General features: G+C 46.8%; 1 protein-coding gene across 6 annotated transcripts in view; it reads left to right on the top strand.

Moving 5' to 3' along the window:
• The window catches only part of CHEK2 (checkpoint kinase 2), a 216,846-nt gene that overhangs the window by 15,897 nt on the left and 182,953 nt on the right, over positions 1-17,996 (top strand). For all 6 annotated transcript variants that reach the window (XR_004540432.1, XM_033956284.1, XM_033956282.1 and 3 more), the window contains exons 3-4: positions 6,857-6,981; positions 11,787-11,934. Coding sequence is in view for 5 of the 6 variants with exons in the window: in XM_033956284.1 (XP_033812175.1) it covers positions 6,857-6,981; positions 11,787-11,934 (273 nt within the window). In the remaining variant the exon portion in view is untranslated. The remainder of the gene's footprint in view (positions 1-6,856; positions 6,982-11,786; positions 11,935-17,996) is intronic.

Genomic DNA, 17,996 nt, shown 5'->3' with positions numbered 1-17,996 from the left:
CTTTTAACATAAAAAAAAAAAAAATTATTTCTTCCGGCGGTTCGGCCGGGCCGGCCTCGTGGCTTAGGCCCAGCGCCTTCGACCTTGCTGCGACGATTTTCCGGCCTATGTCCCGGCCAATCACCGGTTTTAAAAAGTGCAGCAAGTGCCAGCGCGCGATTTCGTTGACGGACCCGCATCGGCGCTGTCTTCAGTGTCTTGGTCCAGAACACATTCCGAAATCGTGCCGGCCTTGTTCCACGCTTACTGCGCGCTCGTTTAAGCAGCGCTGCTTGCTCTGGGAGTCGATGTTTAAGATGGAGACTGCTAAGGAGCCGTCTGCTTCCACTTCTGCTGAAGTTTCGCCGGTCCATGCGAAACCTGCATCATCGACTTCTGCACCTGGCCTTTTGAAGCCGGCATCGTTCACACCGACTTCAGCCTCGAGTTCGACACCGGTGCCTGTTCCCGTCTCCTCGGCTCAGGTACCGCCTTCCACTGTCCCTCCGGTGGTCATCAAAGTGCCTAAAGCTAGCAAGCAGAAGCACTTGACCACAAAGGAGCGCGAAGACCGTGCTGGAGGACCCCCTTTCGGTGCGGATCCCTCCATATCGGCTTCGCTGCGATCCCTGCTGGAAGCTCAGTTTGTCGAGCTTATGCAGTCTATGGGACCCCGGCTTATCGCCTCCATTCAGGGTGACCTCCCGGTCCCGGTCCCGGGGGGCGGACCGCCCCCTCGTCGTTCGATCTCACTGCTCGACGAGGAGGATCGGCGGAGGGCGGCGGGGGCCTCGCGGCGGGCTTCCTTTAGTGATATGCCGCCTTTGGAACCCATCACGCCTCCTCGCCATCAGAGTACTATGCAAGCCCCTGATAATCGGAGCCCTGGGCATACCGCATCGCAGGAAGAGTTCTTCCGCACTCCATACCAGGCCTGGGTGGCGTCGCGGGAGTCCGCGTCCTTGCCACATCTACGATCCACGGCATCAAGTCCGATCCATTCCGTGGAGGCTTCAGGGGACCGTGCGATGCATAGGAGGTCCCGTTCTCCATCCCGACACCGGGAGGGGCATCGATCTCGACACTCGTCTAGGCACTCTTCGCGTCATTCGGAGGTGTCTCCGCAAAAGAAGATGCAGCATATGGGATACTCCTCGTCGGATTTATCCCCGCCTGAGGGACCGGAGTATGGGGAACCATCTACCTCCTATTCTCCTTGCCGCTCCCAATTCTCTCTGGACCCAGAGGCTTCTACTTCTTCTAGTCCGTCTCGCCGGCCGGCGCTGGCGGACCAACTGTCCTTTTCTTCCTTCCTCCGACAAATGGCGGATGACTTGGATGTGACTTTGGATACTGAGTCTCGATATTCCAAGGAGTATTTAGACACCATGCACTTACCTCACCCTCCGGCGGAATCGCTTCGGCTTCCTCTGCATAAACTGCTTGACCAGACCTTCATGCGCTGTTTTGAGACACCGTACTCCATCCCCACAGTTCCCAGCAAATTGGATGCTCGATACCGCATCGTTCACCATAAGGGGTTTGAGGGTGCTCAACTCTCTCATCAGTCCCTCCTGGTCGAGTCCTCTCTCAAGCGATCTCATCCCTCCCAGGTTTATGCCTCAGTACCGCCGGGCCGAGAGGGGAGGACGATGGATAAGTTTGGTAGACGGATCTACCAGAACTCTATGATGGCGTCTCGAGTGCTCAATTATAATTTCTTCTTTTCCTCATATTTGGAGTTCTTCTTGCCGGTGCTCCGCAAGTTTATCCCTTTCATCGATGCTCAGGCTCGATTCGAGTTCGAAGAAGTGGTGGCGACCCTTTCACAGCTGCGCCTCCAGCTGATGCAATCCTCCTACGATGCCTTCGAGCTCTCGGCACGTGCTGCCGCCTGTTCAGTAGCCATGCGTCGCTTGGCATGGCTTCGTACGATTGATATGGATCCGAACCTCCAAGACAGGCTTGCAAATGTGCCTTGTGCGGGAGCGGATCTGTTTGATGAGTCTATCGAGACTGTTACTAAGAAGCTTTCGGATCATGAGAAGTCCTTTCAGTCTATTCTACGGCCGAAGCCTAAGCCTCAACAGTCTCGGACTACCAGGCCGCCTTTGATTTACCAGCGGCGTTATACTCCTCGCCAAACTCCTCCAGCGAGACAACCTGCGAAGAGGCAGCCACCTCAGAAGCCTCAACAGAAGCCTCAGATGCCGGCTGCACCCAAGGCTACTCAGCCTTTTTGACTCTTTTCCAGGGAGCATAACCGACCTCGTTCTGTCTTCCCCTGTTTTTCCCATTGGGGGTCGTCTCCATCATTTTTGTCATCGATGGGAGACCATTACCACGGACCTTTGGGTCCTTACCATCGTAAGAGAAGGATACTCTCTTCATTTCCAACGGGTCCCCCCGGACCACCCGCCAAGAGAGTATCCTTCAAACTTGACGCAGACCGCCCTTCTCCTTCAAGAGGCTCAGGCTCTGCTTCGGCTTCGGGCCGTCGAGCCGGTTCCTTTAGATCAGCAGAACCAGGGGTTTTACTCCCGGTACTTTCTCGTCCCAAAGAAGATGGGCGATCTGCGTCCCATTTTGGACCTTCGGGTCCTCAACAAGTTTTTGGTCAAGGAGCGGTTCCGCATGCTGACCCTTGCTTCTCTCTACCCCCTCCTCGAGCAGAACGATTGGCTATGCTCTCTGGATCTCAAGGAGGCCTACACTCACATCCCCATTCATCCGGCCTCCCGCAAGTTCCTCAGATTTCGGGTGGGACATCTGCATCTGCAGTATCGAGTGCTTCCATTCGGCCTCTCCTCGTCTCCCAGAGTCTTCACGAAGTGTCTGGTGGTGGTGGCCGCGGCACTCCGGAACAGGGGTCTTCAGGTGTTTCCATACCTCGACGACTGGCTCATCAAGGCCCCGTCAGCTCCAGAGGTCATTTCGGCGACCTTGACTACCATTTGTTTCCTACAAAGTTTGGGCTTCGAGATCAACTTTCCCAAGTCACATCTTCAGCCCACCCAGTCTCTCCCCTTCATCGGGGCGGTCCTGGACACCATTCAACTTCGAGCTTTCCTTCCTCCTCAGCGCATGGATGCTCTCCTTCATTTCTGCCAGTCGGTGTCTTCTCGCCACTCCATCTCAGCGAGACACATGATGGTCCTCCTGGGCCACATGGCATCTACAGTTCATGTGACGCCTTTTGCCAGACTGCATCTCAGAATTCCTCAATGGACCCTGGCATCTCAGTGGACTCAGGTATCCGACCCGTTGTCCCGTCACATCATTGTCACTCCTGCTCTTCGGCAGTCTCTACTTTGGTGGATGACCTCTTCGAATCTATCCAGAGGTTTGCTGTTTCACACTCCTCCCCACCAGAAAGTTCTCACGACCGATTCTTCGAACTATGCCTGGGGGGCTCATCTGGATGGTCTTCGCACTCAAGGGTTCTGGACCAGTGCGGAAAGACTCCATCAAATCAATCTTCTGGAGCTCAGAGCCATCTTCAATGCTCTCCAAGCTTTCCAGCATCTGCTTCACGACACGGTGGTCCTCATTCGCACAGACAATCAGGTCACCATGTATTATGTCAACAAGCAAGGGGGCACGGGCTCGGCCCCTCTTTGCCAGGAAGCTCTTCGGGTCTGGGATTGGGCTGTTCGCCACAACTCCTTCCTCAAAGCTGTCTACATTCAGGGGAAGGACAATGTCTTGGCAGACAAATTGAGTCGTCTCCTGCAGCCTCACGAGTGGATGCTCCATTCCGACCCCCTTCATCAGATCTTTGCACAGTGGGGGACGCCTCAGATAGACTTCTTTGCAGCCCCCCACAACTTCAAACTGCCTCAGTTTTGCTCCAGGATCTACACTCCTCATCGCCTCGAGGCAAATGCCTTTCTGCTGGATTGGAGGAATCAATTTCTGTATGCATTTCCTCCGTTTCCTCTCATTCAAAAGACTCTGGTCAAATTGAAATCAGACCAAGCCACCATGATTCTGATAGCTCCTCGGTGGCCCAGACAACCCTGGTTCTCCCTTCTGCTTCAACTCAGCAGCAGGACGCCAGTTCTTCTTCCAGTGTTTCCTTCTCTACTTACTCAACATCAAGGATCACTGCTTCATCCCAACCAGCAGTCTCCACCTGACAGCTTGGTTCCTCTCAACGTAACCCCTCATCAGTTTTCTCTAGCGGTGAGAGAGGTCTTAGAGGCTTCCAGGAAGCCTGCTACTCGACAATGCTATTCCCAAAAATGGACTAGATTCTCTTCCTGGTGTATTGCCAATGCCAAGGAGCCTCAGCGAGCTTCCCTATCCTCTGTGTTGGACTATCTTCTACACCTATCTCAGTCTGGCCTCAAGTCTACATCTATACGAGTCCACCTGAGTGCTATTGCGGCTTTCCATCAGCCTCTTCAAGGGAAACCTCTATCTGCCCATCCTGTGGTTTCCAGATTTATGAAAGGACTTTTCCATGTTAATCCTCCTATCAAACCTCCTCCTGTCGTTTGGGATCTCAATGTTGTCCTTTCCCAGCTCATGAAGCCTCCGTTTGAACTTCTCAACAAGGCTCCACTTAAGTACCTCACCTGGAAGGTGGTTTTTCTAGTGGCCCTCACGTCTGCTCGCAGGGTCAGTGAGCTTCAGGCCTTAGTGGCGGATCCACCCTTCACAGTATTCCATCATGACAAGGTGGTCCTCCGTACTCATCCGAAATTCTTGCCTAAAGTGGTCTCTGAATTTCATCTCAACCAATCCATTGTACTTCCAGTATTTTTTCCAAAGCCTCATTCTCACCATGGAGAATCTGCTCTTCACACTCTGGACTGTAAACGTGCTTTGGCTTTCTACCTGGATCGCACCAAGCCACACAGAACTGCTCCTCAACTTTTCGTCTCCTTTGATCCAAACAAGTTGGGACGACCTGTATCGAAGCGTACCATCTCAAATTGAATGGCGGCTTGTATCTCTTCCTGCTATGCCCAGGCTGGATTATCCCTTCCTTGTAGGGTCACAGCCCATAAGGTCAGAGCAATGGCAGCCTCTGTAGCCTTCCTCAGATCGACACCGATTGAGGAGATTTGTAAGGCTGCCACTTGGTCCTCGGTTCATACATTCACCTCTCATTATTGTCTGGATACTTTCTCCAGACGGGATGAACAGTTTGGCCAAACAGTGTTACAAAATTTATTCTCTTAAGTTGCCAACACTCCCACCATCCCATTGAGGTTAGCTTGGAGGTCACCCACTAGTGAGAATACCTGCCTGCTTGTCCTGGGATAAAGCAATGTTACTTACCGTAACAGTTGTTATCCAGGGACAGCAGGCAGCTATTCTCACGTCCCACCCACCTCCCCTGGGTTGGCTTCTCAGGCTAGCTACCTGAACTGAGGAGACACGCCCGGTACATCGGGCGGGAAGGCACTGGCACATGCGCGGTGCGGGCATCTCGAAACTTCTAAGTTTCTTCAAGCAAGACATGCTTTCAAGATGTCCGTATCGGGGCTCTGTCGGATGACATCACCCACTAGTGAGAATAGCTGCCTGCTGTCCCTGGATAACAACTGTTACGGTAAGTAACATTGCTTTTCTCCCTCATCCTTCTCTTCCCCATATATCTCTACCTTACTCCTCTCTCTATGCCCAATAATTTTCCTCTTTCTGCTGTCCCCCCATGTGCACCATCTCTTTCCCTCTTACTCACACACTCATGCCCAACAATTCTCCCTTTCTATTTCCTCCCTCCCTCCTATGTCCCAAGTTATTCCCCCTTCTCCTTCCCTTGCGTCCCAAGTTCATAACCCCTCCTTTCCTTCTCTGTCCCAAGTTCGTGTCCCCCTCCTTGCCTTCCAGCCTTTGTCCCAAATTCGTGTCCCTCCTATGTCCCAACACGCTCCTTTCCCCCTCCCTTCTCCCTTTGTCCCACGTTGATATCCCCTCTCTCCCTTACTTGCTCACTCTAGGGCTGCACTCGCTCCCTTCAGGGACATCCAGCTGGGCTGCTCCTTCTTGCCTTCAGCTGCACTCATTTGCATGCTGCACGTGACTGACCTGCAAGTCTTCCCTCTGACGTCGGAGAGATGGCTTCTGAGTCAGCCACATGCAGTGTGCAAGAGCTGCTGTCTGTGTCCCTGCAAAGAACAAGTTGAGGTAACTGGGATCCCCAGCTTACCTGGAAGGCTTCCCTCTGATGTCAGCCCTGACATCGAAGGGAAGCCTTCCAGGTTGGCTTCGGCGAAAGGGGGCATGCAGCTGAAAGACAGGAAGGAGGCCTGTTTACAAATGGGATCCCCGGCAGTGGCAGCAAATGCCAAGTGGCTCCTCATTGGGGAGAATGGGGACAGGAGACCCATGCAGTGCCGTGTACCCCCCACAAGCAGATAATGGCGGTAAGGAAGGAGTGGGGTACTTCCAACTGCGGGGACAAAGCTTTTCACCATTCTCATGGATGGTGAAAAGCTTTGTCCCCATGTCTGAGGCGAGTCAGGCTTTGGCATCTCAGTAGCCACGAGCAAACTGCAACTTGCCACAGGTTTGTCCACCATGTCGTTCTCTAGGACTGCCTCGCACAAGTTGTTCTCCTAACATATATACACAGCCACTACCACTTCTCAAGGGGCAGGCCGTATCAATGCAGCCATGCCGGGGATGATGCTGTAACTAGATGGTAAAAACCTCCTCTGTACTCTGCTTTGCAGTGGTCCTTGGGGGCAGGATGTACAGGGCTAGTGAGGGTCCTGCAAGGATCCTTACATTTATATTTTGCTTTATATGCAGAAAATGACTGTACTATTTTACTTGACAGAATGGCTCTGAAATGTATCTTTAAGAGTATCTGAATCTCCCTGACAAGCACTTACTCAGTATTTTCTTTTCTTTCCTACAGACTGCATATCTGATGAATATTGGTTTGGTAGAGACAAAAAGTGTGACTACAGTTTTGACAGGCCGACAATAAATCGGACTGACACATTTAAAACATACAGCAAGAAGCACTTTAGAATTTTCAGAGTAAGTGTTCTGTTTTGGGTTTTTTTGCACTTAGGCCAGGATTCTCAAAAAACCACGTTAAAAAGCGATGGTCTGCTAACGCTTAGTTTTTCATCCGAAGATACGAGCCAGGAAGCACCAGCTTGGAAGCCCTGGTACAACCATGGCCTTAGGCAGGATTTCTGTATATGTTCCCTCCATGGCCCATGGTAGGCAGAGTCCTGTGGAGAATGACTCACCAGGGCTGGTAGTTCTGGTTGTACCACACTAGCCTGGCATCCGTGGTATGCAAATCTGGTATGTTAACTGAGGGACTAGCCTGTCATCCGGAGTTACTCTCATAGGGCCCAACTGCCCTGGAGGATCTGGAGTGCTTTGGTCTTGCGGCATGGCTCTTGAGCAAGCAGAGGCTGTTCGGAAGTGGTTATTGCCACTCTCCTAAGGTCCAAGAGACAGGACTGGTAAGAACCCGGTTATGGCTCTTAATTCCTTTGGTTCTCGCATTCCTTCATGAGGGGCTTGAAAAAGGCCTGGCAGTTGGCTCCCTCAAATTCAGTAAACTGATCTGTCATGCTTCAGGCCCCAGATTAATAGAAGACCATTGGCTTCTCACCCAGAAGTGTCCAGATTTTTGAAAGGAGCCTTATGCCTGCATCCAGGTCTTTATCTGCCATCATCTACTATGTTACTATCCTCCAGGATATCAGTCTTTTCCATCACATAGTCTTAATCTTGTCCTGTGTGCGCTCTCTAGGGTTCTATAATAAGCCTTTGGATGTGAAAGTGGTGGACCTGATAGTTAAAACAGCGTTTTTAGTGTCGGTTATATCGGCATGGCGGGTGTCTGAACTGTAGGCTTTATCCTGCAGAGAGCCTTTTCTCAAGATTTTTGGAAAATAGTTGTATCTCTGCATACTATCCCCTCTTTCTTGCCAAAGTAGTATCAAGTTTTCATGTCAACCAGGAAGTAGGGTTGCCTGCCTTATGCACTCTTGGTGTCCAAGAAGGGTGACAAAGTCCTGAAATTGCTGGATGTTCGCAGAGTATTGCTTTGTTGTCTAGAAGTGACAAATGAGTTTTGAATGTCAGATCATCTCTTTGTGCTGGCGGGCAGTGCTCCTTCTAAGCCAGGGAAGCAGCTGCGCAGGGCATGATATCTTCTGAGCAGCGCTTAGTTTGGGCTGTGCTGGCACATGTCGGGGGAGGGGCACGAAGGCAATTTTTGGAAAATTGTCAAATTATATTTAAAAAAATGAGATATTAAATTTATTTCTATTGAACTAAAAAGAAAATATTAAAAACTGTACATAAATGTGTCATACTGCACAGAATGGTTTTTGACACTAGAAAAAGAGAAAGCAATGTGTGTCCCCCTGCAAAATACCATCCTGCCTCTGCCCCCCTCTCCTCCCTGGGAATAAAAATGCCTGCATCAACAGTTTTTAGTGATCGACTTTTTGTTGGATTGACCCAACCTTGTACTAACAAAGGACTTGTCATCTGTGGATCACAACATCATAGTGACCCCTGATGCAGGCATTTGGATTCGCCGAAACACAGTGCTGTGTTGGGCAAGCAGTTGCATATGTCCTTTTATCGGAATAAACAAGACTCTTTTACATCAGTGATCCTACGTGTAGTATTCATTGTCCGTTCCCACTGTTTCTTGTGTTTTCTTGTGTTCAACATATGTATATACAGTGTATACCCGAATATAAACCGAGGTAACCTTTCCCCCCCCAAAAAAAAGTAGGAAAAAAGGTTGATGCAAATATAAACTATGGGGTTTATATTCAAGTGCCCTGCCTTGCACCCAGATATTCTTCTTCCTCCCTCCTTTCTTCTCTTCCTACCCAGCCTCCGATGCCCACCACAGGTCTGCCTGAAGCCCTGGTGGTCCAGTGGCAAGCCGGGACAGGAGCGATCCTTCTCGTGTCCTGTCCCAGCTGACACTAAACCACCCCACCTCCCTGACACCTGTGGACTTTACCTTTAAAGCCCTGGTGGTCTAATGGTGAAGTGGGGCAGGAGAAATCTTCCTACGCTCCTGTCCCATGAGAGCCACAATCAAAAATGCCTGTGAGACTGTAGCGGGGACTTGCGGTAGGCAATTTTGATCATGGCTGTCACAGGGCAGGAGCATAAGAAAATCACTCCTGCCCCGCTTCACCACTAGACCACCAGGGTTTTAAAGGTAAGGTCTACAGGGGTCAGGGAAGCAGGATGGTTTAGAATTGGCAGGGACAGGACGTGGGAAGGATCGTTCCTGTCCCAGCTTGCCGCTGGACTACCAAGGCTTCAGGCAGGCCCACAGGAGGCTTGCAACAGGGATGGGGGTGGGGGTGTACCGAACAGAGAACTCAAATATAAACCTTTTTTTTTTGTTTTGTTTTGTTTACAAAACTCAACAGTCCACCTGATTTTTAATATTACAAAACATCCTACTAGATTAGCTTATATTATCAAAAGCTTCATTGGTTGCCATTTGAATCCAGAGTGTTATTTAAATTCGGTTGTATCTGTTTTAAGATTTTATTTGGTCTAGCACCTTCATATCTCCCTTCCCATTTTAGATTTTATAATATTAAAAAAAAAACATTCGAAGACCAGGTTGGTTCTCTTTTCCGTCAGTGAAAGCATGCCGTTATAAAATTTTTTAGATAGGACCTTGGCATTCCAGGCTGGAGTAATGAATTCATGTTTGAACGTTCTTATTTCGCCATCCCTTCCCGATTATCAATTTCTGAAAGATCTTAAAACTTATCTATTTAAAAAACATGAAACACAGAATTGATTTTAATTTATAACCTTTAGTAATCCATTTAAGTTTCTAATTGATTATTTGATGAATTTGTATTATTTGAATTATGTATTTGTATTTTATAATAAGTTTTAGGATGCTGCTATTTCTTTGCTTAGTGTTGTCTTACTTAGATTTGTGTCATTTCCATTTTTTAACATTGCTGTATGACTTGTACTTTTAATGCCCAGTGCATTATTATTGTGAACCGCCATGAACTGATGGTTTGACGGTGTATAAAAATAAACTATTATACGGTATTTATTTACAGAGTTTGAAAAATTATTTCAGGACAAATACGTATTTAAGGATTTTGTCCCAATTTAGCATTTTCAAGACTTATTTACATGATTCTGTGTGTCATGATAATGGATGTTCCACTGTTACTCAGATCTGCATCTCTCCTGAGGAGAGTTGACTGGTTCCATTTAACCGTGTGATATTTTCTGAGGCAAATACGTATTGCAGAAGAAGAGTTATTGAGCAAGGTTTTATTTTTAATTCAAATTTAAGGAAAATGCAGCAGAGTCTTGTTAACTTAGAATACACTTGCTGACACTGCAACATTCAAGTGTGTTATAAGGAACTTCTGTAGCATTTACTTATGACAATCCTTTTGCCGAACATACCAAATGTACTGCCCTTGTAGGTACTGCAGAAGTTCTCTCTGTCTACCTCTTAATTTATAAATCAAAGATGTTGTGAACAGGAGCTTTATTTTTCAATAATGAATTATTAATAATAATAATAATAATAATAAAGTATTAATGGATACTTGGAAAACATTACGATTTGTAGATAAATTAACTAGTGATTCTATTTTAAAATCGAAACAGCAGACTATTTGGGTAAACTCCAAGATACAAATAGGCGGGTTTAAGGTTGTCTGGAAGGATTGGATTAAAGCAGGTATAAGATCCTTAACGGAAGTAATTGATAATGGTAAGCTGCTTGATTTTTCACAATTGCAACATAAATATGGTCTGAATAAAAAACAAAGTTATAAGTGGTTGCAATTGAAGCAGGCTATTCAGGTGGGGTTCCCTGAATGGAAATCTTTAAATGATCATTACAGCTTAGAATTCTTATGTTTCCAGGCAGATTTTCTGGGACACCAGGACGCAAAGTGGTATAAAATGATATCTAATTATTTGAATAAGAAACCAAAAAATGGATTAAGAGATATTTGGAGCATTGAGATTAAGCATCAAATTAATGCATCTCAATGGCCACGTATTTGGTCTTGGAGAATTAAAGGTACGATGTCGGCATCTATTAGGCAAACATGGTTCTTTTTGTTGCATAGAGCATTCTGGACCCCTACTAGATTACAAAAATTAGATTGCTCTAAGTCTAATAGATGCTGGCATTGTAAAATTGAAATTGGAACTTTAGACCATCTTTTATTTTATTGTCCATGTATTCAGGCATTTTGGATATCAATATGGGATCAAGTTAATATATTGATGGAAAATCATGTAGCATTATCCTACGACACAGTGATTTTTGGAATGTGTATGAGGGCCAAAAGTCAGATATCTGCAGCAAACAACAAATTATTGATGATTCTTACTGGAGTGGGAATTCAACAAATAACGACTAATTGGAAAGACTGTTCTAGATTGAATTGTAGTTTTTGGTGGAACTCAGTTTGTCATTTATATAAGATGGAAAGATTTCTTGCCGTACAGAGGGGATATTTTAAAAGGTTTAAGGAGGTGTGGAGGCCATTAATTGAATATTGTAATGATTAAGGGTTATTCTTTTTCCTTAGGGGATAATTTGTAAAAATGGGGGGGAGGGAGAGTCTAAATATGTATATGTTTGGATAAAATATTTTGTTGATAGGGGAGGGGATGGGAGGTGGGTGGAGGGAATTAAAACATGTGTAATAATATTGCTTAAGAATGTCAAGTGAGTGATGTGAATTACTTGTAATAATATTGTACACTTGTTGAAAGAAATAAAAAGGAATAAAGATGAAAAAAAAATAAATAAATAATGAATTATTTGTGATGTGTTGCAGGAAATGGGGCCTGGTAATTCCTACCTGGTATTCATTGAGGATCACAGTGGCAATGGAACGTTTTTGAACAGAGAAGAAATTGGAAAAGGCAACAGATTACCTTTAACTAATAATGATGAAATTGCACTTTCTGTTAAAACTAATAAAGGTAATATCTTACTTTTGAGGATAAATTTCTGATAATAGTGTACTGTCCAAGATGGATATATACATAGGCGCTAGCTCTGTGGGTGCCTGAGCATCCCCAGTATTTTTCCCTGTCAGTCTGTACACTTCTCCCTCCTTATTCGCGGGGGTTAGGGGCAGAGCCGTCCCGCGAATAAGGAAAATTCGCAAATAACTTTTTGGCCAACTCTGACCCATTCCCCGAACCTTACCTTACCTGGCGGTCTAGTGGTGACGCGGGGCAGGAGCAGTCTTCCTAGTTCCTACACTCTTGCCCCGTGCAGAGCCATGCTGTGAGTTCCTGTGGTCTCACGGGACTACAACGGGAACTCACAGCACGGCTCTGCATGGGGCAAGAGTGTAGTAAGATCGCTCCTGCCCCGCGTCACTGCTAGGCCACCAGGTAAGGTCCGCACATGAAGTTGCCACCGGAGCTGCGGCTGAGGGCTGTGCTCCTGCTCGCCTCCGATTGCCTCCTTGCCCTGATCCAAGACCCGGGGCCGGTTCTGGTCGATGCGGGCTGCCTCCAAGTGATTCTGTAAGGGCAGGGGGGTGGGTAAAAAATTGTGAATATTCGAAACCATGATCGCCGAAACCGCGAATAGGGAGGGAGAAGTGTAGATTTAGGGCAGCAAGCTCCGTGCTGCAGAGCTACAGGAAAACAGACGAAGTGCTTTTGTATCTTACTGCTTCCACCTTCCCTTGCAGCCTATTGGCTGGCTCTTGCCTCCCTCTGCAGCCCGTCCAATAGTGAGTTGCTATAGTTTAGCAGCTGTCAATGGGGAAGTTGAATTACCGCAGACTGCCATGACAAAAGGAACAGGCAGACTAGATAACTTTATTGGCATGACAATTTTTACCTGTGGGAGAAGAGTAGAAACAGGCCGTGAGGCTGAGAGGAACTTGGGTAGAGAGCATGGGCTGTGTGGGGGAAGGCTACTAGCAGAAGGAGGCATGATCTGGGGGAGAGGGAAGAGTGCAGGAGGGGAACACAAACTGTAGACAGAAGAGCAGAAGGAGATGGAGAGAAGCTGTGTGGGACTGGGCGGACTTGGGGCAGCAGAAGGGATCTGCCATAGTCTAAAAAATATCTTTAAAATTGCTTCTCTTTGGCACCTCTCAAATGCAGGGAACTATTTATTTTTTATAATTCTTTATTCATTTTGAAACTTAGGGCTCCTTTTATGAAGCCGCGTTAGCGGCTTCAGCGCGCGCAACGTTTAATCACGTGCTAACCCCCGTGCTAGCCAAAAAACTACCGCCTGCTCAAGAGGAGGCGGTAGCGCGGCCGGTGGTTTAGTGTGCGCTATTAAGCACGTTAAACCGCTACCGCGCCTTCGTAAAAGGAGCCCTTAAAATAGTGCATACATGAATACATTATAGAATATATATAAAAATAGCACAACTTTCAATAAAATATACATTTTCATCCCCCCTCCTATTTCCATATAATCAAGAAAACAATCCCAATATAATATCTCCTTCCCACCCCCTCCCTGAATGTGTAAATTCTAATCAGAAATAAAGGGAAATATCATTCAAATATTAACAATAAAGTTAGTCAATGGACCTCATACCCTTTTAAACCATTTATTACCTCTTTGCATAAATATCATTTCTTCGTATCTATAAACTAAACATAATGAGTGCTACCAAAAAGCAAAATTCAAACGATCAAAATTTTACCCATTTTTTGTGACCATTTGGAAGGCTACCCCAGTCATAATACCCAACAGTCTGTTTTTATGTTTATCTATTGGTGGCTTAAGGGATAATAATCCAGATATTAATTTATACCATTATTTATTTATTTAGTTTAAAATTTTATATACTGTTTAGAACTAAGCAGTTTACATAATTTACATACATAATATTAAAATAGACACATGATAAAATAGACATGTGATAAAGTAAACATGCAAACAATCCTCAGAAAGATACCATAATTTGGTTAATAAAGATCATGGTAGTTCATCAACTTTACTAGAAATGGCTAGAAAAAGGCATCAACAAATAACTGTGTCTTAAGAAGTTTTCTAAACCTGCCCTTTTCCCAGCAATTTCGTATCTGACCCACCAAGGAGTTCCATAACTTAACTCATTTTACCAGTCTCAACGAGTCTTGGATTCACAGACATCTTCAGTAAAGCTAAATTCTCAGAACGCAAAGATCTTTTTGGTGTATAGCTAAATATATTATTTTTAAACTATTCTGGGATGTTTCCATACAGGAATTGATGCTTTATACTGTACTCTGAAGGCGACCAGAAGCCAATGCAATTTTTGGAGATGGTGGTGAAATATAATCATATTTAGATAATCCCATTATCAATTGTGCTGCTGCGTTTTGTATAACCTGCAATGCTCTGCATCTTGCTTTTGATATTCCATGGTACAGGGCACTGCAGTAATCAAGTCTGGACAAAACCATAGCCTGAACAACAGTTCGAAAATCATATGGCGCTAACATTGGTTTTAATTGGTATTACAAATGCATTTGTGCAAAGCATGCTTGAATGGTCTTAGTTACTTGCAGCTTCATTGTTAGGCCAGAATCAAGCCTTTCACCTAATATGGTCAAAGACTCATGTACCGAGAGAACATTATCAATAACTTTCACCTCTGTAGGCTACTGATAATCTGGCTTATCCCAGGATAAGCAGGCAGCATATTCTCAACAGGTGGGTGACGTCACCGACGAAGCCCCGCAGCAGACAGCCTTGCTTGAAGATCTTTGTAAGAGCTTATAAGTGCTGCACTGTGCATGCGCGAGTGCCTTCCTGCCTGAGTCAGGGTGCGCATGTCCTGTGAGGTACCTCAGTTCAATGTTTTCTGCGGAGCCGAGAAGTCCTATTCACTTCAGCTCTGCAGCTCTTCGTTGCCTTATCGCACTGTGGCTTTGTTATTTTTCTCAGTCGCTGTGCCTGCGTGCCTTTTAACTATTTTTCTTTAAAAAAAAAACAAAAAAACTTATTTTCTTGTTTCTTTTTGGCTGGCGGCCTTTCAGCCTAGGCCTGGCCGCTGAACCTCGTTCTTTCGTCGGCCTTTCCTTTTTCTATGTCCCGGCCTCTTACCGGTTTCAAAAAGTGTAGCCAGTGTGGCAAAGTAATTTCACTCACCGACCCTCATTGTTGGTGTATTGCTTGCCTGAACATTGCCCTGACAATTGTTCACACTGTGCTACCCTTCAACCTCGAGCCCTTCGCAGATGCCGTGCTAAAATTCTTCAACTATTTGGCACTATGGAGCACTCTGCTGAGAAGGTCTTGACCTCGGCTTCAGGGACAGCCTCGACTTCCAAGACCTCGACCCCGACACCTGTAGCTACCTCGACCAAGACCTCGACAACTTCGGTCTCGAAGGCCTCCACTGCAGTCCCTTCTAAGTCTTCATCTCTGGGTAAGTCTTCCTGTTTCTCCTTTAGGTACCCTTCCTAAGAAGCCACCAGAGTCTCAGGCATCCCAGGCCATGCCTATGGACCTGCCAGCCTCCTCGAGACCTCCAGCTAAGCATGCCTCCAAACATAGGGAATACTCATCATCGAGGTTGCCCTCTTTGGAGCGCACTGCTGCACCTTCGAGACCTGATCCCTTTGTCTCGGTGCCTATGTTCGAGGACATGTTGAAAGCCATTCTGACCACTCAGATTTCCTCGGTCATGGCTCAACTCCTCCCGGCCTTGACCCTGCTTCCTACGAGCCAGCCTGAGCTTCCTGTTGAAGCACCTCGAGGCAAGCTTCGGAAGTCTCGTCGCTTATCATCCAGTGACTCTTCGCCTCCTCCTGGGACAGACTCTCCTAAGCCTCGATCGAGGCATTCGAGGCATCTTGCTTCCAAGCGCAGTCAGGAGTCTTTTCTCAAGCAGAAGACCTCTCCTCTTCCGTATACTGAGTCTTCTATGCCTCGTTTATCAAAGGCTGCGGAGACTTCTTCAAAATCTAAACCTAGATCTCGCAAAGCTTTTACACTGGCTGTTTCTCCTCGAAGTCCATCCAGGTCGAAGACTCCTCCATCGAGACCGCCTCCGAGGGAGCCTTCTCCTGCCTCGACCCACTCTGTTCCTCGGACCCTGGGGACTTCACCATCGAGGCTTCTCAAGTGCAAGCACTCTCTGACTCCTCCTGTCATAGGTAGTGGAGCATTTTCGGTGACTGCGGCTGGATTCTGAGCTTCCTTCTCAATATTCCAGAGAGGCTTCTCCTTCCTATTCGGTGGCTTCTAAGTCTTGCTCTCCTTCTCCTTAGGGTCCTTCTACCTCGAAGTCTGCCTCATTTGCGAGATTTGTCTTTGACATGGGGAAAGCTCTTCAGCTGGATCTCCACTCTGATTCCAAGGACACTCCTTAGTACTGGGCCGACATGGAGTTACCTCATCCACCCAAGGAGACCTTGAGGCTTCCTATGACTCCAATCTTAAAGTAAACTTTCTTCAGGAATATGGAAACTCCTTATTCCATTACTGCCATTCCATCTAAGCTGGAATCCAGGTATCACACCATACCTTGTAAGGGGTTTGAGAAATCTCAATTGTCTCTCCAGTCCTTGGTTGTGGAATCTTCATTAAAGAAAGCTCATCCATCTAAGCTCTACGCTACGGTCCCTTCAGGCAGGGAGGGCCGTACCATGGACAAATTTGGCCATAGGCAATATCAGAATTCCTTGATGGCTAACAGAATTCTCAATTACAATTACACTTTCACTTCCTCAAAATAAGTTCCTAAGTTTTATCCAGCTCTTGAGGAGCAGTGTCTTTGAATTCAAACAGATTATTTGAACTCTGTCACAACTTCGACTCTTCATGCTGCAAGCCACGGTACGATGCCTTTGAGCTCTCTTCCAGAGTCGCATTGTTGATATGGATCCCAATTTGCAGGACCATCTAGCAAACTTGCCTTGCCAGGGAAATGAACTTTTTGATGATTCCATTGAAGATGCTACAAAGCGCCTCAATGAACATGAACGCTCTTTTGCTTCATTGATTCGGCCGAAGCCTAAGACGCCTCCTGCTTGGCCATACAAACATCCACCACATCGTTATCCTCAAAAAACGACACCAGCTTTCTCCAGGCCTCCGCCTAGACGTCCGCCACAGCAACAGAGACAGCAGAAAGCTCAGACTCCTGCTGCGGCTAAACCAGCTCAGTCTTTTTGACATTCCCAGTCTGAGCATACCAGCCTTCCTCCATCAGACTTCTCTTCTGCCCATAGGAGGTTGTCTTCACCATTTTTATCACCAGTGGGAGATGATCACCTCAGATTTCTGGGTTTTTACTATCCTTCGGGATGGATACTCACTTCACTTTCTTCCGGTGCCTCCAGATCTCCTTCCAAGAGAGTGTCCTTCCAGTTCGTCGCAACTTCCCCTTCTTCTTCGCCTTTGAGCTGTCGAGGAGGTCCCTCTAAACCAGGGGTGTCCAACCTTATGGCTTCACTGGGCCGCATTGGCCGAAAAAAATGTTTCTGGGGCCGCACAAGCGTCCAAACGCTGCAGTAAGACACAGGAGAGAGCCAGCAAGACGGTAAACACCCAGGGGCAGCAAAGGAAAACACTGCATCGCCCTCGACCGGGGCCATACAAAATACTTCACTGGGCCGCAGGTTGGACACCCCTGCGTCTAAACCAACGGGACATGGGCTTTTATTCCTGTTATTTTCTAGTTCCAAAGAAGATGGGGGATTTGCGACCCATTCTGGACCTCAGAGCCCTCAACAAATTTCTAGTCAAAGAGAAGTTTCAGATGCTATCTTTACCAACATTATATTCCCTGATGAATCAGTGAGATTGGCTATGCTCTCTGGATCTCAGAGGCTTACACTCATATCCCGATTCATCCAGCCTCTCGCAAATATCTTCGATTCAGGGTGGGGAATCTTCATCTACAATACAAAGTTCTTCCTTTCGGACTCGCCTCATCCCCCAGAGTCTTCACGATATGTCTGGTGGTGGTAGCTGCAGCCCTCCGTGCCCAGGGTTTTCAAGTTTTTCCATACCTGGACGACTGGCTTATCAAAGCCTCCTCTCAACAAGGGGTTATTGCAGCGACCCA

The sequence above is a fragment of the Geotrypetes seraphini genome, chromosome 8 (assembly GCF_902459505.1).
Source record: "Geotrypetes seraphini chromosome 8, aGeoSer1.1, whole genome shotgun sequence".
In the NCBI taxonomy this organism is placed as follows: Eukaryota; Metazoa; Chordata; class Amphibia; order Gymnophiona; family Dermophiidae; genus Geotrypetes; species Geotrypetes seraphini.
The sequence above is the reverse complement of the archived record's forward strand: the minus strand, read 5'-3'. Positions and strand labels throughout refer to the sequence as shown.